This window comes from Scylla paramamosain, chromosome 2 (assembly GCF_035594125.1).
Source record: "Scylla paramamosain isolate STU-SP2022 chromosome 2, ASM3559412v1, whole genome shotgun sequence".
NCBI classification, from domain to species: Eukaryota; Metazoa; Arthropoda; class Malacostraca; order Decapoda; family Portunidae; genus Scylla; species Scylla paramamosain.
This window is the reverse complement of record NC_087152.1, coordinates 30,915,545-30,939,348: the sequence shown is the minus strand read 5'-3', so window position 1 is coordinate 30,939,348 and position 23,804 is coordinate 30,915,545. Positions and strand designations below refer to the sequence as shown.

The 23,804-nt window shown below is 39.3% G+C and overlaps 1 protein-coding gene across 3 annotated transcripts in view; it reads right to left on the bottom strand.

Moving 5' to 3' along the window:
- LOC135113071 (tetratricopeptide repeat protein 8-like) overlaps window positions 1-23,804 on the bottom strand; it is a 27,508-nt gene extending 3,704 nt beyond the window's left edge. Inside the window, exons 1-12 of one of the 3 annotated variants that reach the window (XM_064028048.1) lie at window positions 23,610-23,804; window positions 23,129-23,336; window positions 22,134-22,318; window positions 18,337-18,473; window positions 16,709-16,866; window positions 15,339-15,461; window positions 14,642-14,793; window positions 14,021-14,170; window positions 13,191-13,362; window positions 10,656-10,862; window positions 6,284-6,411; window positions 5,074-5,435 (exon numbers count right to left, since the gene is read on the bottom strand). In XM_064028048.1, the coding sequence (XP_063884118.1) occupies window positions 6,295-6,411; window positions 10,656-10,862; window positions 13,191-13,362; window positions 14,021-14,170; window positions 14,642-14,793; window positions 15,339-15,461; window positions 16,709-16,866; window positions 18,337-18,473; window positions 22,134-22,318; window positions 23,129-23,230 (1,503 nt within the window). In that variant the 5' untranslated portion in view covers window positions 23,231-23,336; window positions 23,610-23,804 and the 3' untranslated portion in view covers window positions 5,074-5,435; window positions 6,284-6,294. Of the gene's footprint in view, window positions 1-5,073; window positions 5,436-6,203; window positions 6,412-10,655; window positions 10,863-13,190; window positions 13,363-14,020; window positions 14,171-14,641; window positions 14,794-15,338; window positions 15,462-16,708; window positions 16,867-18,336; window positions 18,474-22,133; window positions 22,319-23,128; window positions 23,337-23,609 lie in introns of those variants that run through there. The other 2 variants (XM_064028059.1, XM_064028038.1) reach the window with 2 other exon arrangements.

Here is a 23,804-nt window from a genome sequence, read left to right as displayed (position 1 = left end):
TAAACCCTTGGAAGGCTTATGGACCCGATGGGGTCCCTCCTACTGTTCTCCGAAACTGTGCCTCCGTGCTTGCACCTTGCCTAGTCAAACTCTTTCAGCTCTGTCTGTCAACATCTACCTTTCCTTCTTGCTGGAAGTTTGCCTACATTCAGCCTGTTCCTAAAAAGGGTGACCATTCTAATCCCTCAAACTACTGTCCTACTGCTTTAATTTCCTGTCTATCTAAAGTTTTTTAATCTATCCTCAACAGGAAGATTCTTAAACATCTATCACTTCACAACCTTCTATCTGATCGCCAGTATGGGTTCCGTCAAGGCCGCTCTACTGGTGATCTTCTGGCTTTCCTTATTGAGTCTTGGTCATCCTCTTTTAGAGATTTTGGTGAAACTTTTGCTGTTGCCTTGGACATATCAAAAGCTTTTGATAGAGTCTGGCACAAAGTTTTGATTTCCAAACTACTCTCCTATGGATTCTTTCCTTCTCTCTATAACTTCATCTCAAGTTTCCTTTCTGACCATTCTATTGCTACTGTGGTAGATGGTCACTGTTCTTCTCCTAAATCTATTAACAGTGGTGTTCCTCAGGGTTCTGTCCTGTCACCCACTCTCTTCTTATTATTCATTAATGATTTTCTAAACCAAACTTCTTGTCCTATCCACTCCTACGCTGATGATACCACCCTGCACTTTTCCATGTTTTTTCGTAGATATCCAACCCTTCAGGAGGTAAACATTTCACACAAGGAAGCCACAGAACGCTTGACTCCTGATCTTTCTAAAATTTCTGATTGGGGCAGAGCAAACTTGATATTGTTCAATGCCTCAAAAACTCAATTCCTCCATCTATCAACTCGACACAACCTTCCAGACAACTATCCCCTCTTCTTCAATGACACTCAACTGTCCCCCTCTTCTAAACTGAACATTCTCGGTCTTATAATCTGAACTGGAAACTTCACATCTCATCTCTAGCTAAAACAGCTTCTATGAAGTTAGGCGTTCTGAGACGTCTCCACCAGTTTTTCTCACCCCCCCAGCTGCTAACTCTATACAAGGGCCTTATCCGTCCATGTATGGAGTATGCTTCACATATCTGGGGGGGTTCCACTCATACTGCTCTTCTAGACAGGATGGAATCAAAAGCTTTTCGTCTCATCAACTTTCCTCTAACTGACTGTCTTCAGCCTCTCTCTCACCGCCTCAATGTTACATCTCTAGCTGTCTTCTACCGCTATTTTCATGCTAACTGCTCTTCTGATCTTGCTAACTGCATGCCTCCCCTCCTCCTGCGGCCTCGCTGCACAAGACTTTCTTCTTTCTCTCACCCCTATTCTGTCCACCTTTCTAATGCAAGAGTTAACCAGTATTCTCAATCATTCATCCCTTTCTCTGGTAAACTCTGGAACTCCCTGCCTGCTTCTGTATTTCCACCTTCCTATGACTTGAATTCCTTCAAGAGGGAGGTTTCAAGACACTTATCCATCAGTTTTTGACTACTGCTTTGACCCTTTTATGGGACTGGCATTTCAGTAGGCATTTTTTTTTAATTGGATTTTTGTTGTCCTTGGCCAGTGTCCCTCATACATAAAAAAAAAAAATAATAATAAATACAAATTAGCCATGCCCAAGCTGATTATAAAACATGCATGCAGTGGTTGAACAGTCACATTTAGCACAAACAATTAACATAACATCCACTGTCTTGTGAAGTTTTTACCAAAACAGTTGAACAAAAAGTAATAACATACATTTATCATGTCTCCACTGTACATCAATAACCCCTGTGCTCTGGCACAGAACACCACCATTTTCATCATACAGTAGTACCTTGGATTACAAGTATAATCTGTTCCTGGTGAGGACTAATAGTCCAATTTGCAAATCAAACAACTTTTCTTTATAATAATTAATGGAAACACATCCAATCTATTCCAGTGACCAAGAAATATTCATATAAATGTCATTTTAAACATTGTTACATATACAGATTACTGTCCCAGATGCCTCATTCATGCATCTCAACAGTTTCCTTTGTCTCCACTGTAATCATCTCCTTAGCACCTTCCTTTAACCCGTTCAGTACAACGATGCTCACGTAGGCATCATAAAGCACCAGTGAAATATACAATGATGCCTATGTAGGCGTTGTGGTTGGATTCTATTTTAGTTGTTCTTGAGCGACCCCATATCATGTCTTGACTTGTCTTAACAGACTCTGTATTATGTCCTTGAGATTTTATTGCTCCTCCCACCCTCTCTGTTCCCACCAGTCATGTAAATGAGCTACCCCATGCCCCATCCTCTATCAAGACTGAGGAAGTCTCATTGGAAGAGCTTTACATTAATTTCCCCCCCCTATGGTCCTTCCCTTATCTTCCATATCCCCCTATCCTTCTCTTCATCCTATACCCCATCCACCAAGGAGGGAAGACTGTTAGGAAGGGGTATAGTTCCCCCCTTCCCTTGTTCATTCCTTGCCCTCTTACTCCTCTCTCTCTCTCTCTCCTTCTCTACCCAGGAAAGGGAGACAGTGTGGAGAGTACAGTTTCCCCCTCCTCACTGGTTCATTCCTTGACCTCTCATCCTCCTATCTCTCTCTCTCTCTCTGTGTGTGTGTATGCTGATGCAGGTGAGAAGGTTATCTCATGACAATTACTGATGAATGAAGGTAGTGGATGTATGTCTATTACTTCTTTTTTATGTGTGTAGAGAGAGAGAGAGAGAGAGAGAGAGAGAGAGAGAGAGAGAGAGAGAATTATAGTATTAGAAATTAGATAAGTTACCGCTCATGGGCCTACCCTGTATATGAGCAATGCACGTTTTTAATCATCCACAGCGAAGTGGTTCAAGGCTTCAAAATGCGAGTCATTGTTTGAGTAAGTCACAACACTCCAAAAACAATCAAGATAATGTAGCAAAGGACAACAGGAGTGTGGAGATGCTGATGCTACTACAAACACATTGAGTGTGATGGGTAACACAGCTGCAGCTTATGGAGGGGAGCAAGTAAAGGAGACCACTGAATACCTGATAATGGAGTGTGACATACAAAGAACAGAGAAGCCAGGTAATGACAGCAGTAATAGCCATCACTGAAGAGGAGGTTTGAAGAAGAGGACAGATGGATCAAAACAGAACTAGGACTACATGGATATAAAGTGGTCAAGAAAAAAAAAAAAATTCTAATACAGAAATGGGAAAAAAAAAGGGACTGAGGAAGCAGTGTAATAGTGAAAAAACAGCAATGTGAGAAACAATAGAAGCAAGTGAGAGAAGTGTGAACTTCAGGCAGGTTACATAAGGGATGGATAGATAGTGTGAAGGAGACCTTAAAGGGAAGAGGACTGACACTGGAGCAGAGTAGAATGATTGTGCATGGCAGAATGAATAGAGAGCAGGTATGAGTGTATGAGGAATGATGTGGCCCTACAACCTCTGAGGGAGGTGTCACACAGTGAAAGTCTCACACACAGGTGTGGAGCAATCAGGTGTAGTAGGGGAAAATACTTGTTATGAAGGAGCCTTGTTCTGGACCAAACTGTCCAAGTTGTGCAACTGATCCCTATAAACTAAGGGCAGGAATACTTTCTCTTCTCCATTGCAGGCCAAGGGGCAAAGAGACTGGGTATATGTGTGTGTGTGAATGTGAAAGTTGAGTGCCTTGTCTTGGCTATCCCCTTTTTGGGGGAGACTGTCTTGGTGTATGTATATATATGTACTCATATGTATGTATGTATTTATGTATTGCTATTACTATTATTTTTAAGGATGTGGGATCTAAATCAGCTTTGCTGATGATACAGCTCTGGTGACTGACCCAGTGAGGAAGCTGAAAAGACTAGAGGAGAGGACTTGGAGAAGGAGGAAGCTGAAAGTGAATGCTTGTAAAAGTAAAGTATTGAAATACTAGAGAGCAAGATGGTGAAAGACAGATGTAAGATTAAATGCAGAACCACTGCATTAGGTGGACTACTTCAAATATATGGGATCAACAGTTACAGAGGATGGAAAAGTTGAGACAGAGATGAAGTGCAGGATGAAAGATGCAGGAAAAGTGCTTGGTGGACTGAAAAGATCTTTAGACACTGGACACGAGTATAAAGAGAGGGTAATATGGAGGAATAGTGGTGGCCATTGGGCTGTATGGTGCTGAAACATGGACCATGACATTAGCAGAGAAGAAACTGCCAAATGTAGTGGAAATTAAGTGTTTGCGGGGTATGTGTGGAGTAACATGGAGGAATAGAATAAGAAATGAGGAGGTAAGAACTGGTGTTTTGAGAAAGTTGACTGGACAGGCAGATCAGTGTGTATTGAGATAGTTTGGGTCTGTGGATTGAATGGATGTTACATGAGTGTGGTGAAAGGTTAAGAGGAAGGCCATGCCTGGAGTGGATGAACTGTGTGAAGAGAGTAATGAAGCTCAGAGGAATGACTGTGCAACAAGAAAGAGTAAATCTACATGACAGAGTTGACTGGAGAGTGATGGTGGTGAATGTGTGAAAATGATGGTCATTCCTTTCTTCACCCATTTCATTCACTCCTAAGAGTGTGAATGATGTGTGTGTGAGTGTGTGGTGTTTTGTCTCGGCCACCGCATGTGTGACTGCCAGCTTGGTGTGTAATATATATATATATATATATATATATATATATATATATATATATATATATATATATATATATATATATATATATATATATATATATATATATATATAGATAGATAGATAGATAGATAGATAGATAGATAGATAGATAATTATCATTATTATAATCATAATCTACATTTTTCAACTACTGTATCGCCATTTAAACCATAACTAAAAGAACTGAGTAAATCTTTAGTTACAACCGATCAGTCAAGCTGATCCACCTTAAAACATGTGCTCATTGTAACTACAATTCTGCCATGCCAAACAGAAATAAAATTCAAATGAACCTTACCATATGTCTTTCTGCTGCTGTTCATCTGACCTAAAACCTCTTGGTTCTCATTCACTGCAGCCCAAGGCATGCAAGACAGAAGCACAAATAAATTCAACTTAAGCTTAGAAAGAATATTACATAGTGATTACATTGTCATGCATGTGCTCACTTTTTATTTATCATGTTTCACTCGTATACATTACATTTTTTACTTCATAATCTACAAAGCATAAAAAAAAAAAAGTAAAGTATAGCAAGATGTGTGAATTAGAGTGAAACCAATAGGAATTAAAATTTATACAAAGAAAATTAAAATTTACAAGACAGTTTCATTGGCTGTTTGCCACTGAACATCAAATCTTTTGCATGTGATTCAAAACTGTAATTCTGATTTCTTTGATGTAATCCAACATGCTGGGACATAGATAGTGAAGGAGGAAAATCATTATGCTGCAGGGCCTCACAGTTTCAAGGTGGCACACAACCTTCTTGATGTCCCTCACCTCTCTGAACATAAGAAGCTCAATTGAAGCAGCAAAATTAAGGTTTACCAAAATTCACTTGACCGGGGATGACTTCCATCAGCCTTGTCAGATATTCATTATATTTCCCACAAAACATCACATATCAATTCAGTGATGTAAAATTTATTATCACAATTCAAATTTAAATCTATTTAAAAACAAATTAACAAGCTATAATCCAGGGTCATAAAGTACTGGAACCACCACATATAAACACACACCCTGTGATCACATCTGGTCTGTATTCAACTCAGAGCTACCAACACCAGCCAGACTCTATCACTCCATTCCAACATGCAGACAACTTCTCTGGGCTACCAACACCAGCCAATCTCTTTATCACTTCACTCTAACACATAGATAACTTCAGCTTAACCTATAACGTACTCAGACTTGTAAGACAATTAAGTCTACTCCATCCAAGGTAAATTACTTTTTTTATATAACCAAGGACTCCACTCAATATTCCAGAACATTTTCCATAGTTCTGACTATTTCACCACTAAAATGTACTACTAATATCCTTTACTTTCCACCACAAAAAAAAATAAAAATAAATAAACAAAAAATCTGTATCCTCCCATCAATATCAAGCAAATCTCAGCTTCATACAGCCCACTGAACAAATCTGTTAGTATCTGTACAACCACCATGTTAGTAAGGGCTATTGAAAAACAGCAACTGTTATCCAAATATTTTACAAGGTATCTAGACAACCACCATGTTAGTAAGGTCTATTAAAAACAGCAAATGTTATCTAAATACTTTACTAACACCATACATAGATACATCTTTACTACATGTAACTTGAGATCACAGAACACAGCTCACCTTAATATATTCTATAATGTATGGAAGTGAGTCTCCAGAGTTTTGAGAAGTTCTTTTGAGTCCACATGCTCTGGGAAAAGTGCCAAAGCTTTCTGCACAATGATGAAACTTGTCTGCAAGTCCCCAACCTGAAATAAGGAGACAATGAAAATTAAAAGTAAGTAGCTCCAATTAAAAAAAAAAAAAATCACCATTTTTCTATAAATAAATCAACAAAACACAAGTTAAAGACTCAAATACCACAGTGCTACTGTGATGCTGTTTATGAATGCTGAACAATTGAATTAATCAGTTTGGCATAAATAAAGACATCAGTACAGTAATCCCTCCAACACCTGTCCTGATGCACAGCATGTCTAGATGTTGCATGTGTCTTGATATTGTGCATTTCTGATTAATCCTTATCATTTACAAAACATCAGTACAGAAAATGGTACTGTAAAGTATTATGCACATGAATGATAAATTTTAAGGCATTTCTATAACATTTCTGCCAAAAATGATTATTTGTGGAATATTTTTTACCTTTCACCCTTTGTCTTTGTCCTATATCTACCACAATAAACATAATGGAATTTCTCCAAGGTGAATTGTAGATTTTTATCATTAGTGTGTGTTGGGTGAAGCTTCATAAAGTATGGAGACAAATGCCAAACTTTTTCATTTCATATGTTAATAAATTATAAAACATCATTCTTGACTGTGAAAGCAAGCATGTGCCCCATGTAGAAAGGCAACAGGTGATGAACGCCAGAGATGTGAACATGGCCAAGGGTCAGCAGGAACAGGGAAGGGTTGTGACTGTGCAAGTGCATGGAACAACAAAAGCAAATGCAAGAAATACCACTTGGTGAAACATTATTGCAAATATATACAGCATATCTGCTTTATTTCAATCAGATGGCACTACTGCTATCACATCTATCTCTAAGGCTGAACTCTTTGGTCAAACCTCTGCTAAAAACTCTACCTTGGACGATTCAGGGCTTGTTCCTCCCTCTCCTCCACCCTGACTACTTCATGCTACCTACTAAAATTCTTCCCAATGATGTTTTCCATGCCCTTGTTGGCCTAAACCCTCAAAAGGCTTAAGAACCTGATGGGGTCCCTCCTACTGTACTCCAAAACTGTGCCACTGTATTTGCACCTTGCCTAGTAAAACTCCTTCAACTTTGTCTGTCAACATCTACCTTTACTTCTTGCTGGAAGTTTGCCTACATTTAGCCTGTTCCTTAAAAAGGGTGACCATTTTAATCCCTCATACTACCGTCCTACTGCTTTAATTTCCTGCCTATCAAAGTTTTTTAATTTATCCTCAACAGGAAGATTCTTAAACATCTATCACTTCACAATCTTCTATCTGATCGCCAGTATGGGTTCCATCAAGGACGCTCTACTGGTTATCTTCTGGCTTTCCTTACTGAGTCATGATTATCCTCTTTTAGAGATTTTGGTGAAACTTTTGCTGTTGCCTTAGACATATCAAAAGCTTTTGATAGAGTCTGGCACAAAGCTTTGATTCCCAAACTACCCTCCTATGGTTTCTATCCTTCTCTCTGTAACTTCATCTCAAGTTTCCTTTCTGACTGTTCCATTGCTGCTGTGGTAGACAGTCACTGTTCTTCTCCTAAATCTATTAACAGTGGTGTTTCTCAGGGTTCTATTCTGTCACCCACTCTCTTCCCAGTGGCAGCTCATGGTAAAAAAAATTGGGGGGGTGCATAATAATTTCAGATTACAATACTAATGAGGTCATGCCGTAGGCAGTTTTATTTGAATCATAAACGTCATGTTTTGTACTCATTGGTTCAATTTAAAATTTATGTGTTGCCAAAGCTATGTGGAGCATTTATTAAGTAGAATGTGTATTAAAGTAACCAGGACACTAAAACTAAGCTCCGGTTGTCACGTAGGGTGCTAAAACTGGCTAGTATTCATGAATCATGGACATAATGCACTATTCGTTTAACTAACACAGAGGGAGAATAACACTCCCAACTCAGGGTACCATGCAGGGCTGAACTGACTCCAGCCCTGCTAGAGTCCGGCTGGCACCATGCCAATCCTGGAAGAAGTGTTTTACTCTGTAATTAATTTATCAAATCTGGTAGTATTTTGTGTTAGAAAATGATAGAAAAAAACAAGGAAAAAAATACTGAAAGGAATATAAAAGTATAATATTATGTATTTCTATAAAATTAATTATATGAATGAATCACTCATCTGCCTGGCAAGGCTGAGACAGGAAGGTCTGCAGCCCAACAGCCCTTATGGACCAGCTGCCCCACTCTCTTCCTATTATTCATCAATGATCTTCTAAACCAAACTTCTTGCCCTATCCACTCCTACACTTATGATGCCGCCCTGCACTTTTCCACAACTTCTCATAGACGTCCAACCCTTCAGGAAGTAAACTTCACGCAGGGAAACCACAGAACGCCTGACTTCTGATCTCTCTAAAATTTCTGATTGGGGCAGAACAAACTTGGTATTGTTCAATGCCTCAAAAACTCAATTCCTCTATCTATCAACTTGACACAATTATCCCCTCTTCTTCAATGACACTCAACTGGCCTGCTCTTCTACACTGAACATCCTCAGTCTGTCCTTTTCTTATAATCTAAACTTCACATCTCATCTTTAACTAAAACAGCTTCTATGAAGTTAGGCGTTCTGAGTCGTCTATGCCAGTTTTTCTCACCCCCACCAGCTGCTGACTCTGTACAAGGGCCTTATCCATCCATGTATAGATATAGAGTATGCTTCACATGTCTATGGGGTTCCACTCATACAGGGTGGAATCAAAAGCTTTTCATCTCATCAACTCCTCTCCTGTAACTGACTGTCTTCAGTCTCTTTCTGATCGTCACAATGTTGCATCTCTAGCTGTCTTCTACCGCTATTTTCATGCTAACTGTTCTTCTGATCTTGCTAACTGCATGCCTCCCTTCCTCCCATGGCCTCACTGCACAAGACTTTCCTCTGTCTCTCACCCCTATTCTGTCCACCTCTCTAATGCAAGAGTTAACCAATATTCTCAATCATTCATCCCTTTCTCTGGTAAGCTCTGGAACTCCCTGCCTGCTTCTGTATTTCCATCTTCCTATGACTTGAACTCCTTCAAGAGGGAGGTTTCAAGACACTTATCCTTCAATTTTTGACCACCGCTTCGGACCCTATTTGAGGACTGGCACCTTAGTAGGCTTTTTTTTTTTTACTAGATTTTTGTTGCCCTTGGCCAGTGTCCCTCCTAAAAAAAAAAGAAAAAGAAAAAGAAAGAAAAAAAAAAAAAAAAAAATATATATATATATATATATATATATATATATATATATATATATATATATATATATATATATTATATATATATATATATATATATATATATATATATATATATATATATATATATATATGCTGTGTGTTGTATACATATTCCCTTGTACAGTTCATAAGAATTATTTATATGGATAAACTACTTGTTTACCACAACAGTAGTCATGCTGGCTTGCCTGTGACATTGGGGAGAAAGGCTGGTGTCACACCATCCATTGTGGCAGCTGCAACAATGCCTCTGCATTGCAAAAACACTATTAGCTGTATCATGCTGCTGTGTGTGTCCAGATAATTAACTGGAGGTGTGTCTGGTTTAATATCTGGATATAGTTACATCTGCATGCTTATGCCTGTTATCAATGAATGTCCAGATATTGGAGGGATTACTGCTTAAAAAAAAGATACCCAGAATGTATGGCTGACATATGCATACAAGACATACTAAAACAAGTTGATTTAAGAAAAAGCCTTAAGGATACATGGTGCACTAGAAAGCTTTGAATGCACACAAGCATGCATGCATGCATGTGTACACACACACACATACACACACACACACACACACACTCACACACACACACACATACATGTATGCATGCACATATGCACACACACCCACCATCCTTTAAGAGATTTGTAATTACACTCACCCTCCACCTAGCTGATATAGTGAACATCATTGGAATGAAGAAGTATGCATATATATTTCATACCAGTGCTTTATGATAATATATAACAAATGAAAGAAATGAATTTTCAGGCAAAAAGAAAGTAACAGAAGAAAAGGACTCTTTGTAGAGTGAGGTGTGCCAGTGGTCAATAGAGCACAAGGAATTTTTAGTGATCATGGTTGTGACTGTAGAAATTGTACCAAAATGATCCTTTCATCCTGACGATGATGACACACCAAACACACCTAAAATGTTGGTGATGGTGATGATAAGAACTAACATGCTAAATATGCAGTGAAAGAAATGAAGTGATGGTGAATGTTGTTCTCAAGATGCCAATAATATTGGAGATGAGTAACACCAACTTTGTGAGCCAGCTTGGCATGGTTGTAGTGGGGCTGGAACATGTGTGGGGACAGGTTGGCAGCAGTCATGAAGAAGGCCCGCGCTGTCTCCAGGTTGCCGCGTCGGTACTCCAGGACGCCCAAGTTGTTGTAGGATTCTCCGTGGTCGTTGTCTGACACCAGTGCCAGCCGGAAGCACTGGTATGCGAGATTGATGTCCCCAATACCCTGAGGAAAGGCAATAGTATGAGTTAAGCACAATTATTAATGTCATGCAGTGACACATTGATAACTCATTGCTAAAAGTTCTATATATTATCAACAATTTTACATGTATCATTGTACTATTGTGTTTTTATCAGAATGACTCTTACTTTTATAAGAAAGGTCAATTTCTATCACCTATTCTTCATTGTCACAGTTCATGACTAATGCAGATGAACTAACATGAATGATAAAACAGGAAATTACAGTAATCTACCATGGCAACATTAAGAATATTTAGCATCTGGTGGCTAAGCATCTAACTGTACATTATACTCATTATCTTAATCTCATATTTCATAATCAGTCAGGGTTGGAAAATACCCAGCTTCTTTTTTAAAACCCAACCCACTTTCTTTTGGAGGGTTTATTTTTTTCTGGGGGGGGGGGCTATTATTTTTTTATCTATTTTTTTATATGTAAATCAGTTTAAATAAACAATTAAAAAGTAATCTAGAGTGAAACAAAAGATCTGAAGTGATTTTTCTTTACATGTAAGAGGAGGACTGGTCAAGAGAGAGAGAGAGGAGAGAGAGAGAGAGAGAGAGAGAGAGAGAGAGAGAGAGAGAGAGAGAGAGAGAGAGAGAGAGAGAGAGAGAGAGAGAGAGAGAGAGAGAGAGAGAGAGAGAGAGAGAGAGAGAGGGGGGGGGGGGGGAGGAGGAAGGGCAGGCCCACTGAGCTGCCAGTCCCCAGAGTCAAAAGCAGTAGTCAGAAATTACAGGATAAGTGCCTTGAAACCTCCCTCTTCAGAGAGTTGAAGTCACGGGAAGGTGGAAATATGAAAGCAGGCAGGGAGTTCCAGAGTTTACCAGAGAAAGGAATGAAAGATTGAGAATATTGGTTAAATCTTGCACTAGAGAGGTGGGCAGAATAGGGATGAGAGAAAGAAGAGTCTTGTGCAGTGAGGCCAAGGGAAGATGGAAGGTATGCAGTTAGCAAGATCAGAAGAGCAGATGGCATGAAAATTGTGGTAGAAGATAGCAAGAAATGCAACATTGTGGCAGTGAGAGAGAGAGGCTGAAGACAGTCAGTTAGGGGAGGGGAGTTGATAAGATGAAAAGCTTTTGACTCACCCTGTCTAAAAGGATATGAGTGGAACCCCTATACATGTGAAGCATACTCCATACATGAATGGATAAGGCCCCTGTACAGAGTTAGCAGCTGGAGGGGGGAGGGGGGTAGAAAAACTGGTGGAGACAACTCAGAATGTCTAACTTTATAGAAGCTGTTTTAGCTAGTGATGAGATGTAGTGTTTCCAGTTTAGATTATAAGTAAAGGACAGACCAAGGATGTTCAGTGTAGAAGAGGGGGTCAGTTGAGTGTCATTGAAGAAGAGGGGATAGTTGTCTGGAAGGTTGTGTCAAGTTGATAGATGGAAGAATTGAGTTTTTGAGGAGGCATTGAACAATACTAAGTTTGCTGTCCCAAACAGAAATTTTGAAGATGTCATAACTCAGTTGTTCTGTGGCTTCTCTGCATGAAATATTTACTTCCTGAAGGGTTGGACATCTGTGAAAAGACATGGAAAAGTGCAGGATGGTATCATCAGCATAGGAATGGATAGGACAAGAAGCTTGGTTTAGAAGATGATGATTGATGAATAATAGAAAGAGAGTGAGTGACAGAAAAAAAAAAAAAAGCCCACTTAGGCTGTAAGTGTAATTTTGAGGGGATAGTTTTCAATGCCAACCCTGCAATCAGTGGGCAGAATAAGTGTCCAAAATTCAATATGAAATAACAGAAACATCAATCAGAAAAAAATTAAATCACAGCTTATACCACATCACTCACTCATGCCAAACACATCTACACACCATAAAATGACTTTCCTGAATCTTAAGTGGCCATGAGACCCAACATCAGCACTTAAACCCTTTATCCATAAACAAAAGGGCATTATTCTCTGCTTTAACCACATACCCTCCCCACCAAGACTCACTGTAAGACAGGATTAATTCACAGCATAACATTGCATTCACATATTAATAATGCAGATCCTCCACACATTATACATTGTACTTCATCTACATATCTATGAGGTGCATGTTCTTGATAACTCCTGGAAGGGAGTGTGGTGAATGTGTGGCTGAATGTGGCGAAGAGTATTGATCTAGTATTGTCTTAGTCTTCCCTCCTTGCATACTCCAAACTCCCACTTTCTTCTCACCCTTTTCCTTCTCATAATCCATTACTTTATCCTGTATTTGTAGCCCTTGAACACCTACATACACACAGCACACAACTACCCCCCTCCCCCCAACCCACTAATAAGCAAGCATACAAATACCCACCAAGGCAACATGGCCCAGATTGTACCACACGTCAGCAATGCTCCGGTCTGTGGCGAGGCTGAGGGCTCGCTCAAAGCAAGTGAGAGTCATGTCATACTGCTGGGCATAAAAGCAGCATAAACCAAGGTTGTTGAATATCTCACAGTTATAGATGCCCATCTGAAGCAATCGTCTGTGTGAGGATAAGGTGATGTCAGACTACTATACCAAAGATCCATGATGATATTACACAATGGTCATGCAACATTCTGTTTCTTTCCCATGATCACTTTTGAGTACTTCATGTAGCATGAAGCACAGGAAACAAAACCACATTATATCCTTGCTCAAGACATTTGCTGAAGTTGTAACATATGAAAGGGAAGTAAATGAAGGAAAAGGAATGGTGGAGAGAGAGAGAGAGAGAGAGAGAGAGAGAGAGAGAGAGAGAGAGAGAGAGAGAGAGAGAGAGAGAGAGAGAGAGAGAGAGAGAGAGAGAGAGAGAGAGAGAGAGAGAGAGAGAGAGAGAGATTTTCTAAGCTTTACACAGTAAATATGAGAACCACTGTATATCACTTATGCAGTTTCCTTGCGAAAAGATGGAAAGTTTGAATGGTAGCCCAAGAATTTACCACAATAGCAGACTGAATGACACACAAAGTCTTAAAGTGGAGATCTGGAAGTATAAAGAGCAAAGTCATCTCGGAGCAGGACAGAATGGGTGCTGGCAAAGGGAACACCAAGAACAATGCAGTGCTGAGGAGATGTCCTTGAGCAACACCTTCAACCTGAGTGAGAGAACAAACAGAGGTGGCGGCACAGACACAAGAGGCATAACATGGATAAATCACCTGTAGAAGCGGAGTGCCACCTCGGGCTGGTCACTGTAGAAGTGTGTGGTGGCGGTGCAGGCAATGGCCTCCACGTGGGTGGCATCATAGTGCAGGACATCCCGGTAATACTTGACGGCCTTGGGCAGGTCATGCAGGCCCTCGTATATTCTGGGGAGAGACAAGACAAGGTAATACTTTAACAGCAACGTAATTCAAAATCATAAAATGCCTTGCAATAAGTCAATGTGGAGTTGGATGTATAATATGTTTGCATATTATGACCAGCTTTGCTTTACCAAGGAGGCTTGGTGTAAAGATTATGTGATAAAAATATACAGCCATGAATTGCATTTCTGTACAAGATGCCTATTTAGCATACATATTGCTGTGGCAAAAAAAAAAAAATAAATAAATAAATAAAATAAAATAAAATGAAAAAAATAAAAAAAAAAATCCTGAGGTATATATAAATATACCTCAGTAACATAATATGCAACCTATATGCTATATGTGCTATATGTGAACTAAAGTCTTCAAAATACTTTAGCTACACTAAATGAATGAACATTAATACGGGTGAGTGTTCAGGACCAACTATTTCTCTTCCCACACAAGTAGTTTCTCCAAGCAGTGAGTCACCTTGCCATGGCTGTGAGCAGCGTCACCTCACCAGGAAACTTGTCCAGCCCCTCCCGGTACACCTCCAGGGCAGCCATTGGCTGGTCTAGACGGATGTACACTCGGCCCAGCAGCAGGTAAGTATTGATGTTGTCCTGCAGCTTCAGTGCTGACTGCAACACAACATCCATGAACACCACTACTTAAATCACCTTGTTATGCAGTGTCTAGATGTGCAGACCAATCAATATATTATCTATGATGTGTAACCACTAAAATGATCTATTGTGATTTACAGGCTTGTTGCTAATTGGAACATGTAAACAGCTTCCTGAAATTATTTTGTTTTATAATGTCTGTGCAAGAAAATGGAGTTAAGGCATGGCAACAGCAAAGTAATAGGGTGACAGCTAGGGTTACGGGAGAACACTACTCCCACTGATAAAACTATCATGAATCAGCTGAGGCATATATCACCAAACTGCCATGCCCTTAAGATCCTACAAAAACATGTCCTGTCACAAGCCTATACATCAGGATCTCACTTCTTGAATATAACAAAAACTGGATAAAATAATAGATTGATTTCTTAAGCCAAGTTGTAAAGCTTCTTCCTACATTAGACATACTTGTGTTCTTTATCTTAAATTATCATTTATAAACAGAACCTTTAAGCTTACCAGTTCAAGTGTAAAAAGAAGATATGAGCAAACCTGACCTTGAACTGCTTCTCAGCATCCCGGAACAAGCCCAGCCTGTAGTAGCAGCGGCCCAGCTGCACCTTCCACCACCAGTCCTTGAACTCCAGCACCTGTGTTGCCTGAGCTGCCAAGTCCAGTGCCTGTCACACCCAAGTGTTCCAGCACACTTTACATCAGTACAAACTGAAGTACATTCAATACAATGTAAAGCATGTCTTGACTGACAATACAAAAATGACCAAAGGTGTAATATGAATTCTAAGTAACATGACTCATCTTACTTGTGTGTGGAAGAGGAAAACAATGCCTAAAATCAAGGATGGAAAGCACCTAATGATTGTGAGTTCCTTTATACATGACAGTTTCTGTTGCAAAAGGTCATATGTATAGCACACAAAGAATAGGAAAAGTTGGCTGTATATTATAGCAAGTCAGGAGAAGGATAAAGTTCAAGAAATTAGTTCCTTTTCTGTCCATGAACACTGAGTGAGAAGTTGGCTTGTTTATGCAACTTGAGGTGTTAAGACTAATGGTATCAAGAAGTGCATACTAATAAAGGACAGTGAGGTGAACACCTACAGAGGTGTCCTAAAGAGAAAGATCTGAGAAAGATGGCATCTGCAAATTGTGTGGATATGGCAATGGGAAAGTAAAGGTTGAAGACAGGATCAGTTTTAGGTGCAAATAATCTAAGCAACCACTTGGTGATTAGTCTATCTCTAGGGATCCCAGAATATCTTTGCTTGTTTCTACTCACATCAAAGTCTTTGTGAAAAATTACAACATGGCATTATTACCAACATACATATTTTTTTTTTCATTTTATTGTGTGTAAATGCTATTAACCCTAATTGCCAGAGTTACTATAACGGTTGCATGTTAAATTATCTATAGGAAAATAGGCAGGTGAGGATATGTAGGGCAACCAACATGTAATCCTGTTTAGACCTCTCAGTGGCTCCTATCCAAATGGATTTGCATAGTGCAGACAGAACCTTCTTTTGAAAACAATGATGAAGTAATGATGACAACACTTACTACAATGTGTCCAAGACCATTCACCAGGAAATGTATCTCACTTTTTTATGAATTTAAAAATACAGGTGTGTCATCATACTTCAAGGATGCAGAGAATGTAGGTGTGCAGAAATGGAGGTGGGGCTGGGGAGAGAGAGAGAGAGAGAGAGAGAGAGAGAGAGAGAGAGAGAGAGAGAGAGAGAGAGAGAGAGAGAGAGAGAGAGAGAGAGAGAGAGAGAGAGAGAGAGAGAGAGAGAGAGAGAGAGAGAGAGAGAGGAGAGAGAGAGAGAGAGAGAGAGAGAGAGAGAGAGAGAGAGAGAGAAAGCACACCCTACCAACACAAGACTCAAGCTGCTCCCCACACACTTACATGTCTGACGTCGTTCTCATGAAAGTAGATGTATTCAAAGAGTGCCTTGGCAATATTCTGCTGTGCTGCATACTTGGCTACATTGAGGCGTGCCAGGTTGATGAATGGCCCCTCCCCAACCTGTATCATAGAGGCCGTGCCCAGCCTGACGTGTCGTCCTGATGGATGCATACACCATTACTTATTTCATGTCACTTCTCTATACACACAGTGTCATTCCCCCACTTTGATGCTCCACTAAAACATTTAGAAAGTGACCTGAAGGTGTGATACACTGACCATGAAAGGTTGTCACTGGGGATTGTATCTTGGCAGGACATTCAAAGTTAATGTGAGCCTGACATGTTACCAATTAGACCAATAAAGACTGAGAGGATTTTGGTTAACACTGTCTGTCTTTTCACTACAAAAAACACAAAATAATTTCCTAAAATAAAGCTGGTTCATGATTCTAGATGAACGTAAAAGAAAATAAGGTTACACAGCTTTTTTTGTGAGATATTTTGCTGGGAGCACCAACATGCCAAATACTTTGCTAGATGTGTCCTGTATTTAGTAAGATGCTTGTGCACAAGTTACTTCACTGTCTTGCTTTGGCTAGGGTGTAATATATATATATATATATATATATATATATATATATATATATATATATATATATATATATATATATATATATATATATATATATATATATATATATATATATATATATATATATATTTTTTTTTATTTTTTTTATTCAATGATAATACAATTAATGGACAGTACAGCTAAGATCAATAGTCAAGTAACATACCACATTAATTTTTGCTGCATTTTGATTTTTTCTCAATCTTCAGTACTCTGACCAGCTAAGAATCTATTAACTCTCTGGTTTTGTTAAAAGAATATGAGATCACAGACTTAACACAGAGGGAAAATATAGTACAAAAACATGATACAAAGTGGAACCAACTATACAGGTTACTTGACTTTTACCCACAACTGTAACAATTTAGGACACTTTCAGAGTTAAAGACTGCCAAGGAATGTGAAGTTATGTCAGTGACTCTGTGGCAAACATTATCCCTCAAGATGCTTTATAGTACACATGGCATAACATGATGTATACTTCTACTGTCAACAAAATTATGTGCATTAATTTGTTATAATGCATGTACATACCATGGGAAAAAGAGAAAACAATAGAAATGTTGCCATTATTTCATGAAAGTAACACCGTAAGGAGGGAGACATTTGTGAATATTTTATCTAAGTTAACTGAACTTAACTAAACTGAAATCAATCAAGATGCACAAAAGTCTCCTATTTTTCATACATAGTCCTTCCAATTTCTTTATAGCATTCCGGCATTTTTTCATGTGGTAAGAAAGATATCTGATTAACTTTTGTGAGATGATGCAAGAGAATGAGATTCTTACCAGCTGGATGAGAGTAAAATGCACATGTAGAGAAGAGGTCATGTGCCAGACTGCTAATGGATGGACAAATTTTGAAATGTAAGAAAAGAAAGCTGGTGGATGACCTCTTGTGCTGCAGTGAAATCATAGGCTGCTGGTACTGCTGAGGATGAAGAACAATGTTACTGAACTCAGGAGTGATACAGGCAAGAGGTGAGCCTTTACCTGAAGTGGCTGAGACTGGGCGAGCAGTCTGGGCAGTGCGAGGGGTGCGCAGGGCCTGGTCCATGGTGCCTGGCCTTCCCCCCTGGGATCCTGGCCGCACCACACCACTCAGGGGGCGCCCAGACTGTGTGGACGGCCTGACACAAATGGCTTACTGTGACTTGATACTACAAGTCCTCTTCTTAAAGATATAATGCTGAGTCAATAAATTTACTTATTGAGATGATGACTTTACATTTCCTGAGAGTTACTACACTTCAAACTAAGATGTAATCACAACACACTCAGTACTCTGAATTAATGAACAGCTGATCTAAAAGCTCAAATAAATCAGGATAAAGGTGCAATGATGGGAACTTAATTTGGGATCTGACTATGAAAGCTGATGTCTTCAAGGCAGCTTGCAAATAGCTGCATCAGGATCTACTTCAAACTTTCTGCAGCATCTCAAGGCATGTTTGCTCACAATCACCTATTAAAAACACAACATTGTGATCTGCATTTTTAACAGTTTTGTCACTTTACTTGAGAGAACCAAGACAGAAGAAAAACATTAAGTATTTTATAAATTCTAACAAATACAAGTAAAGAAAAGAAGCCATCTTATGGGTAATATGGATAGATAGAAAATGAGAGAAAAAAAATCATGTTTAAATGGCATGTGTGTGTGTGTGTGTGTGTGTGTGTGTGTGTGTGTGTGTGTGTGTGTGTGTGTGTGTGTGTGTGTGTGTGTGTGTTTGAGTGTGTATTCTTACCTAATTGTATTTTTACAGGGTTGAGTTAAGCTTGTAATGTCCCATCTTTTAAAAGTTAATTTGTCATATTTATCTTTAAATCTACGAATGCTCCTTGCACACACAACTTTGAGATCAATGCATTCCATTGCCTGAATGCTCTGTCAGAAAAACTGTATTTTCTCACATCTTTCTTCACTTTTTTTTTTTTTTTTGTATAATATCTTACTGTGTCCTCATGGTGCTGAATGTTGTGGCACCACAAAATCTGTAATATCGATCTTTTTCCTTCTACACATTTGTACATCATGAGCCCCCACAACAGAGGTGTCTCTGGCATTTTGCCACTGCAAATCAGAGACCTGAGGAATTATTTTTCTAAGAATGACTATTGTTTCCGTGTCAGAGACCTGTCTTTGTGTGCTGAGTGCATAACAAAGGTGATCGTGTCTGCATGGAAACATACATTCCTCACTCTTTCTTCTTGACCTAAATCTCCCAAACCTTGGTTTAACACAGCCTGTTCTCATGCTATACATGAGAGAGGTGGCCCACAAAAGGTACTTTGGCCTTCCATCACCTGAATCTCACACACTTTATATTTCTCCCCAGAAACATCCCAAGTCTGTTCTCCATCTAGCCAAAAACTCCTTCAATAGAAAATGTCAAAATCTTTCATGATCTAACTCCCTTCATGACTTGTAGCACCTACCCTCCTTTATTTCAACTTGATGGCACCACTGCCATTTCATCCATCTCTAGAGCTGAAGTCTTTGCTCAAACCTTTCCTAAAAACTCTACCCTGGATGATTTAAGACTTGTTCCTCCCTCTTCTCTACCCTACAACTACTTCATGTTACCCATTAAGATCCTTTACAATGATGTTTGCCCTTGCTGGCCTTAACCCTCAGAAGGCTTATGGACCTAATAGGTTCTCTCCTATTGCTCTCTGAAACTGCCTCCGTGCTTGTCTTGCCTAGTCAGATTCTTCCAGCTCTGTCTATCAACCTTTCCTTCTTACAGAAAGTTTGCTTACATTCAACCTGTTCTTACAAAGCTTGATCGCTCTTATCCCTCAAACTACCATCCTATTGCTTTAATTTTCTGAATAGGTAAAGTTTTTGAATCTATCTTCAACAGAAAGATTCTTAAACATTTATCACTTCACAACCATCTATCTGATTGCCAGTATGGATTCCCTCAAGGATACTGGTAACCTTCTGGCAATCCTTACTGAGTCTTGGTCATCCTCTTTTAGGGATTTTGGTGAAACTTTTGCTGTTGCCTTAGACGTATCAAAAGCTTTTAAGAGAGTCTGGCACAAAGCTCTGATTTCCAAACTACCCTCCTATGGCTTCTACCCTTCTCTCTGTAACTTCATTTCAAGTTTCCTTTCTGACCATTCTATTGCTGCTGTGGTAGATGGTCACTATTCTTCTCATAAGTCATAACTCATAACAGTGGTGCTCCTCAGGGCTCTGTCCTGTCACCCATTCTCTTCTTATATTCATCAGTGATCTTCTAAACTAAACTTCTTGTCCTATCCGCTCCTATGCTGATACCATCCTGCAGTTTTCTATGTATTTTTGTAGACATCCAACCCTTCAGGAAGCAAACAGCTCACCCAGGGAAGCCACAGAATGGTTGACTTCTGATCTTTCTAAAACTTCTGATTGGGACAGAGCAAACTTGGTATTGTTCAATGCCTCAAAAGCTCAATTCCTCCATCTATCAACTCAACACAACCTTCCAGATAACTATCTCCTCTTCTTCAATGACACTCAACTGTCCCCCTCTTCTTCAATGACACTCAACTGTCCCCCTCTTCTTCAATGACACTCAACTGTCCCCCTCTTCTTCGATGACACTCAACTGTCCCCCTCTTCTTCGATGACACTCAACTGTCCCCCTCTTCTACACTGAACTTCCTCGGTCTGTCCTTTACTTATAATCTAAACTGAAAACTTCACATCTCATCTCTAGCTACAACAGCTTCTATGAAGTTAGTTCTGAGTCATCTCCACCAGTTTTTCTCATCACCCCTAGCTGCTAACTCTGTACAGTTCCTGCTACTCTATCATACGAGGTTCACAGATTTGTTACTCATGATCTTCCTTTTCTAAATCTGAATTGTCCATCTGTAATCATTTCATGTTTTTCTGAGTGGTTTACCCACTTTTTTGTTACCAATATTTTTTTTTTTATTTTGCTTACAATGCTGGTGAGTGAGGTGAGTTTTTAATTCAATGAACACTGCTTATTTCCCTTTTTATACAAAGGGATAATATATGTCTTTTCAACATTGTTGGTACTTTACCTTGCTTTTAGAACCCTTAGATTTTCTAAATAGAGATTCACTTAATTCCTTTGCACATTCTTTTAACACCTAATTAAATATGTCAAAGTTCATCAGCCTTCCTTTTATCTAGGTTTCCCAATTCCTTTATTATATACTTCCTTTTTATCTTTTTTATCCTGGTGGATGTTTTCAGCTTGTATGATGTAGTTTGTGTCCTCTTATCTATCTGAAATGGCAGTTCCCTCATTGATATGGATTGAAAAGGTTTAATACTTCACATATTTCTTCTTTTATATAGCTCATGCCTTTGTCAGCTATACTCTGTGTCTTGTCCTTGATTTTGCTTTTACTTTTTATGTAGCTGTCGAGGAGTTTTGTTTGGTCAATGTTTTTTTTTTCCACTAATGTCTTTTCATAACTTTTTTCAGTTTCTTTTCTGATTCTAAAATATTAATTTCTTGCCTGCTTGTATCTTTTATCTTTCATAAGCCTGGTCACTGCCGGGTTTTCCATAGGAAGTCTCAGGTTGCCTTGGATTCAGTGCATTTATTATCAAACCAGTGCTTTCTCTTCTTTTGCCTTTCTTTATAATAGAGAATGTATTCAGTAAATCCTCTCATATAAATTTCACAAAATCTTTCATACTGTGTCTACGTCTCCTAAGTTCATCGTGATTTCCCTCTCATTATAATTAATTTTTTCTTATAGTCCTCCTTTTCATTTATATCATATGTGTGTGTGTATGTGTGTGTGTGTGTATTCACCTGAAAGTCTGTGAGGGCCCCCCAGCTGAGGACGGTGGGGCAGTGCGGAGGGAGGTGCCTGGCCGAGCTACTGAGGCTATAGTGTTGTCATCCATCAGTACATCAGCCAGACCTTCCTCCTCCCCATCACATTCATCCACCCACACCTGCTCTGTCAGTGCCCGTGTCTTGAGGCTCCACACAGCCTGAAGGGACATAAATGGAAGAATGGATTACAATTAGTTATCATAATCTCCCTCTTCTAACTTAGATGAGAATTATTTTCAGATAAACTGATTGTTTTATTGTCTTTGAGTATATACCTGATGCCTATTTCTAGCAGAGTAAATGAAAAACATATTGGGGCATTTGTGGTAACAGCAACCCCAGATAAGTTGCTAGAGTATTTAATGGATTGTTGGCTTGGAAAATAGCAGTCTCTAAATCAAACCACCCAGCAATGTTCATCTCAGCTTGTTACCTTGCACCACTACTACCCACATCCTAACCCACCATAAGTGAAGTATGGTGCCGAGGACTTCTCCATCACTCAGAGGTGCTTCTAAAGGATTACATCAAGTGCGAATATTGAAGACAACATTCAAGAGAGACCCAGACAAGGCCATCCCGACATCCAATCCCACACAGTTCTGAGCGGTGCCTACAAGACAAACACAGATGAGCAATGTTTGGTGCCAATGACAACTGGTCTTTAATTACCCAGCCACCTCTAGGAAGCAAACCAACGCTGCACCTGTGAGCCCCTACCACTCCTTAAAGTGGTAAAATAGGACAAGGCTGAGTACAATTTCACTCTTGGGCAGAATGAAGAAAATTAATAATACCAAGATGGCATACGGTGTGGTAAAAGACACGATCTTCATTTCTACAAGATAACTGTCACCAAGTAAGAGCTGTCGCCACCCTCAATCGCCGCCATTACAATCACCACCAGCATTATCGACAACCAAATGCACCACCAGAATATGAAAATCAAGGCAGTTCGTAGTTCTCACCTGGTCATATGGATTCTTGCTTAACAGCTCTGTGCATATCTTTATACAGCGATCAAATTTTCTCCTCCTGAAGCAGCTGAGGGCCAGGAACAAGGGGTCCATTGCGCCGTCTATTCTCCTCGCCGCCCCTTGCACGTGTTTATCTCCTATGAACGTGAAGCACCTCGGCCACCTTGCTCAACACCGAGACAGGGCGCTTCGTTCAACTCTGTGGGTACTTAAAATCAGCATTTCTCATTCCAAAGACTCATCAGTACGTTATATGACATTATGAAAGAAGGGAAGGTTAAGATGGAGCTACTAAGTTATCGAGTGTAAATATTTTTGGTTTCAATGATTTTGTTTAACTGAATTTTTAGCACTATGATCAAACAAAAGGCGATCCTGATTTTGTCATAACTTGTATCGAAATTTCTTGATGTAATTTGGGCGCTTATCTCTTTAGTCAGTCAATATTTCTTACGTCTGATCTTTATCTTACTTTATCGTATCTGACAAAATGATACTTCATTTGTCTTCTCATTCTTGGTATTATGAAACTAAAACATTCTAGCTATGCTCTCTTCTTGTTCTCCTTGACGTAATTGTTGGAATGTTAAAATCTTCTCTGTCCATCACAATCTGGACAACACAACAAACAATTCCTCCACTTTGCATGCCTCTCCTCACTTTGAAG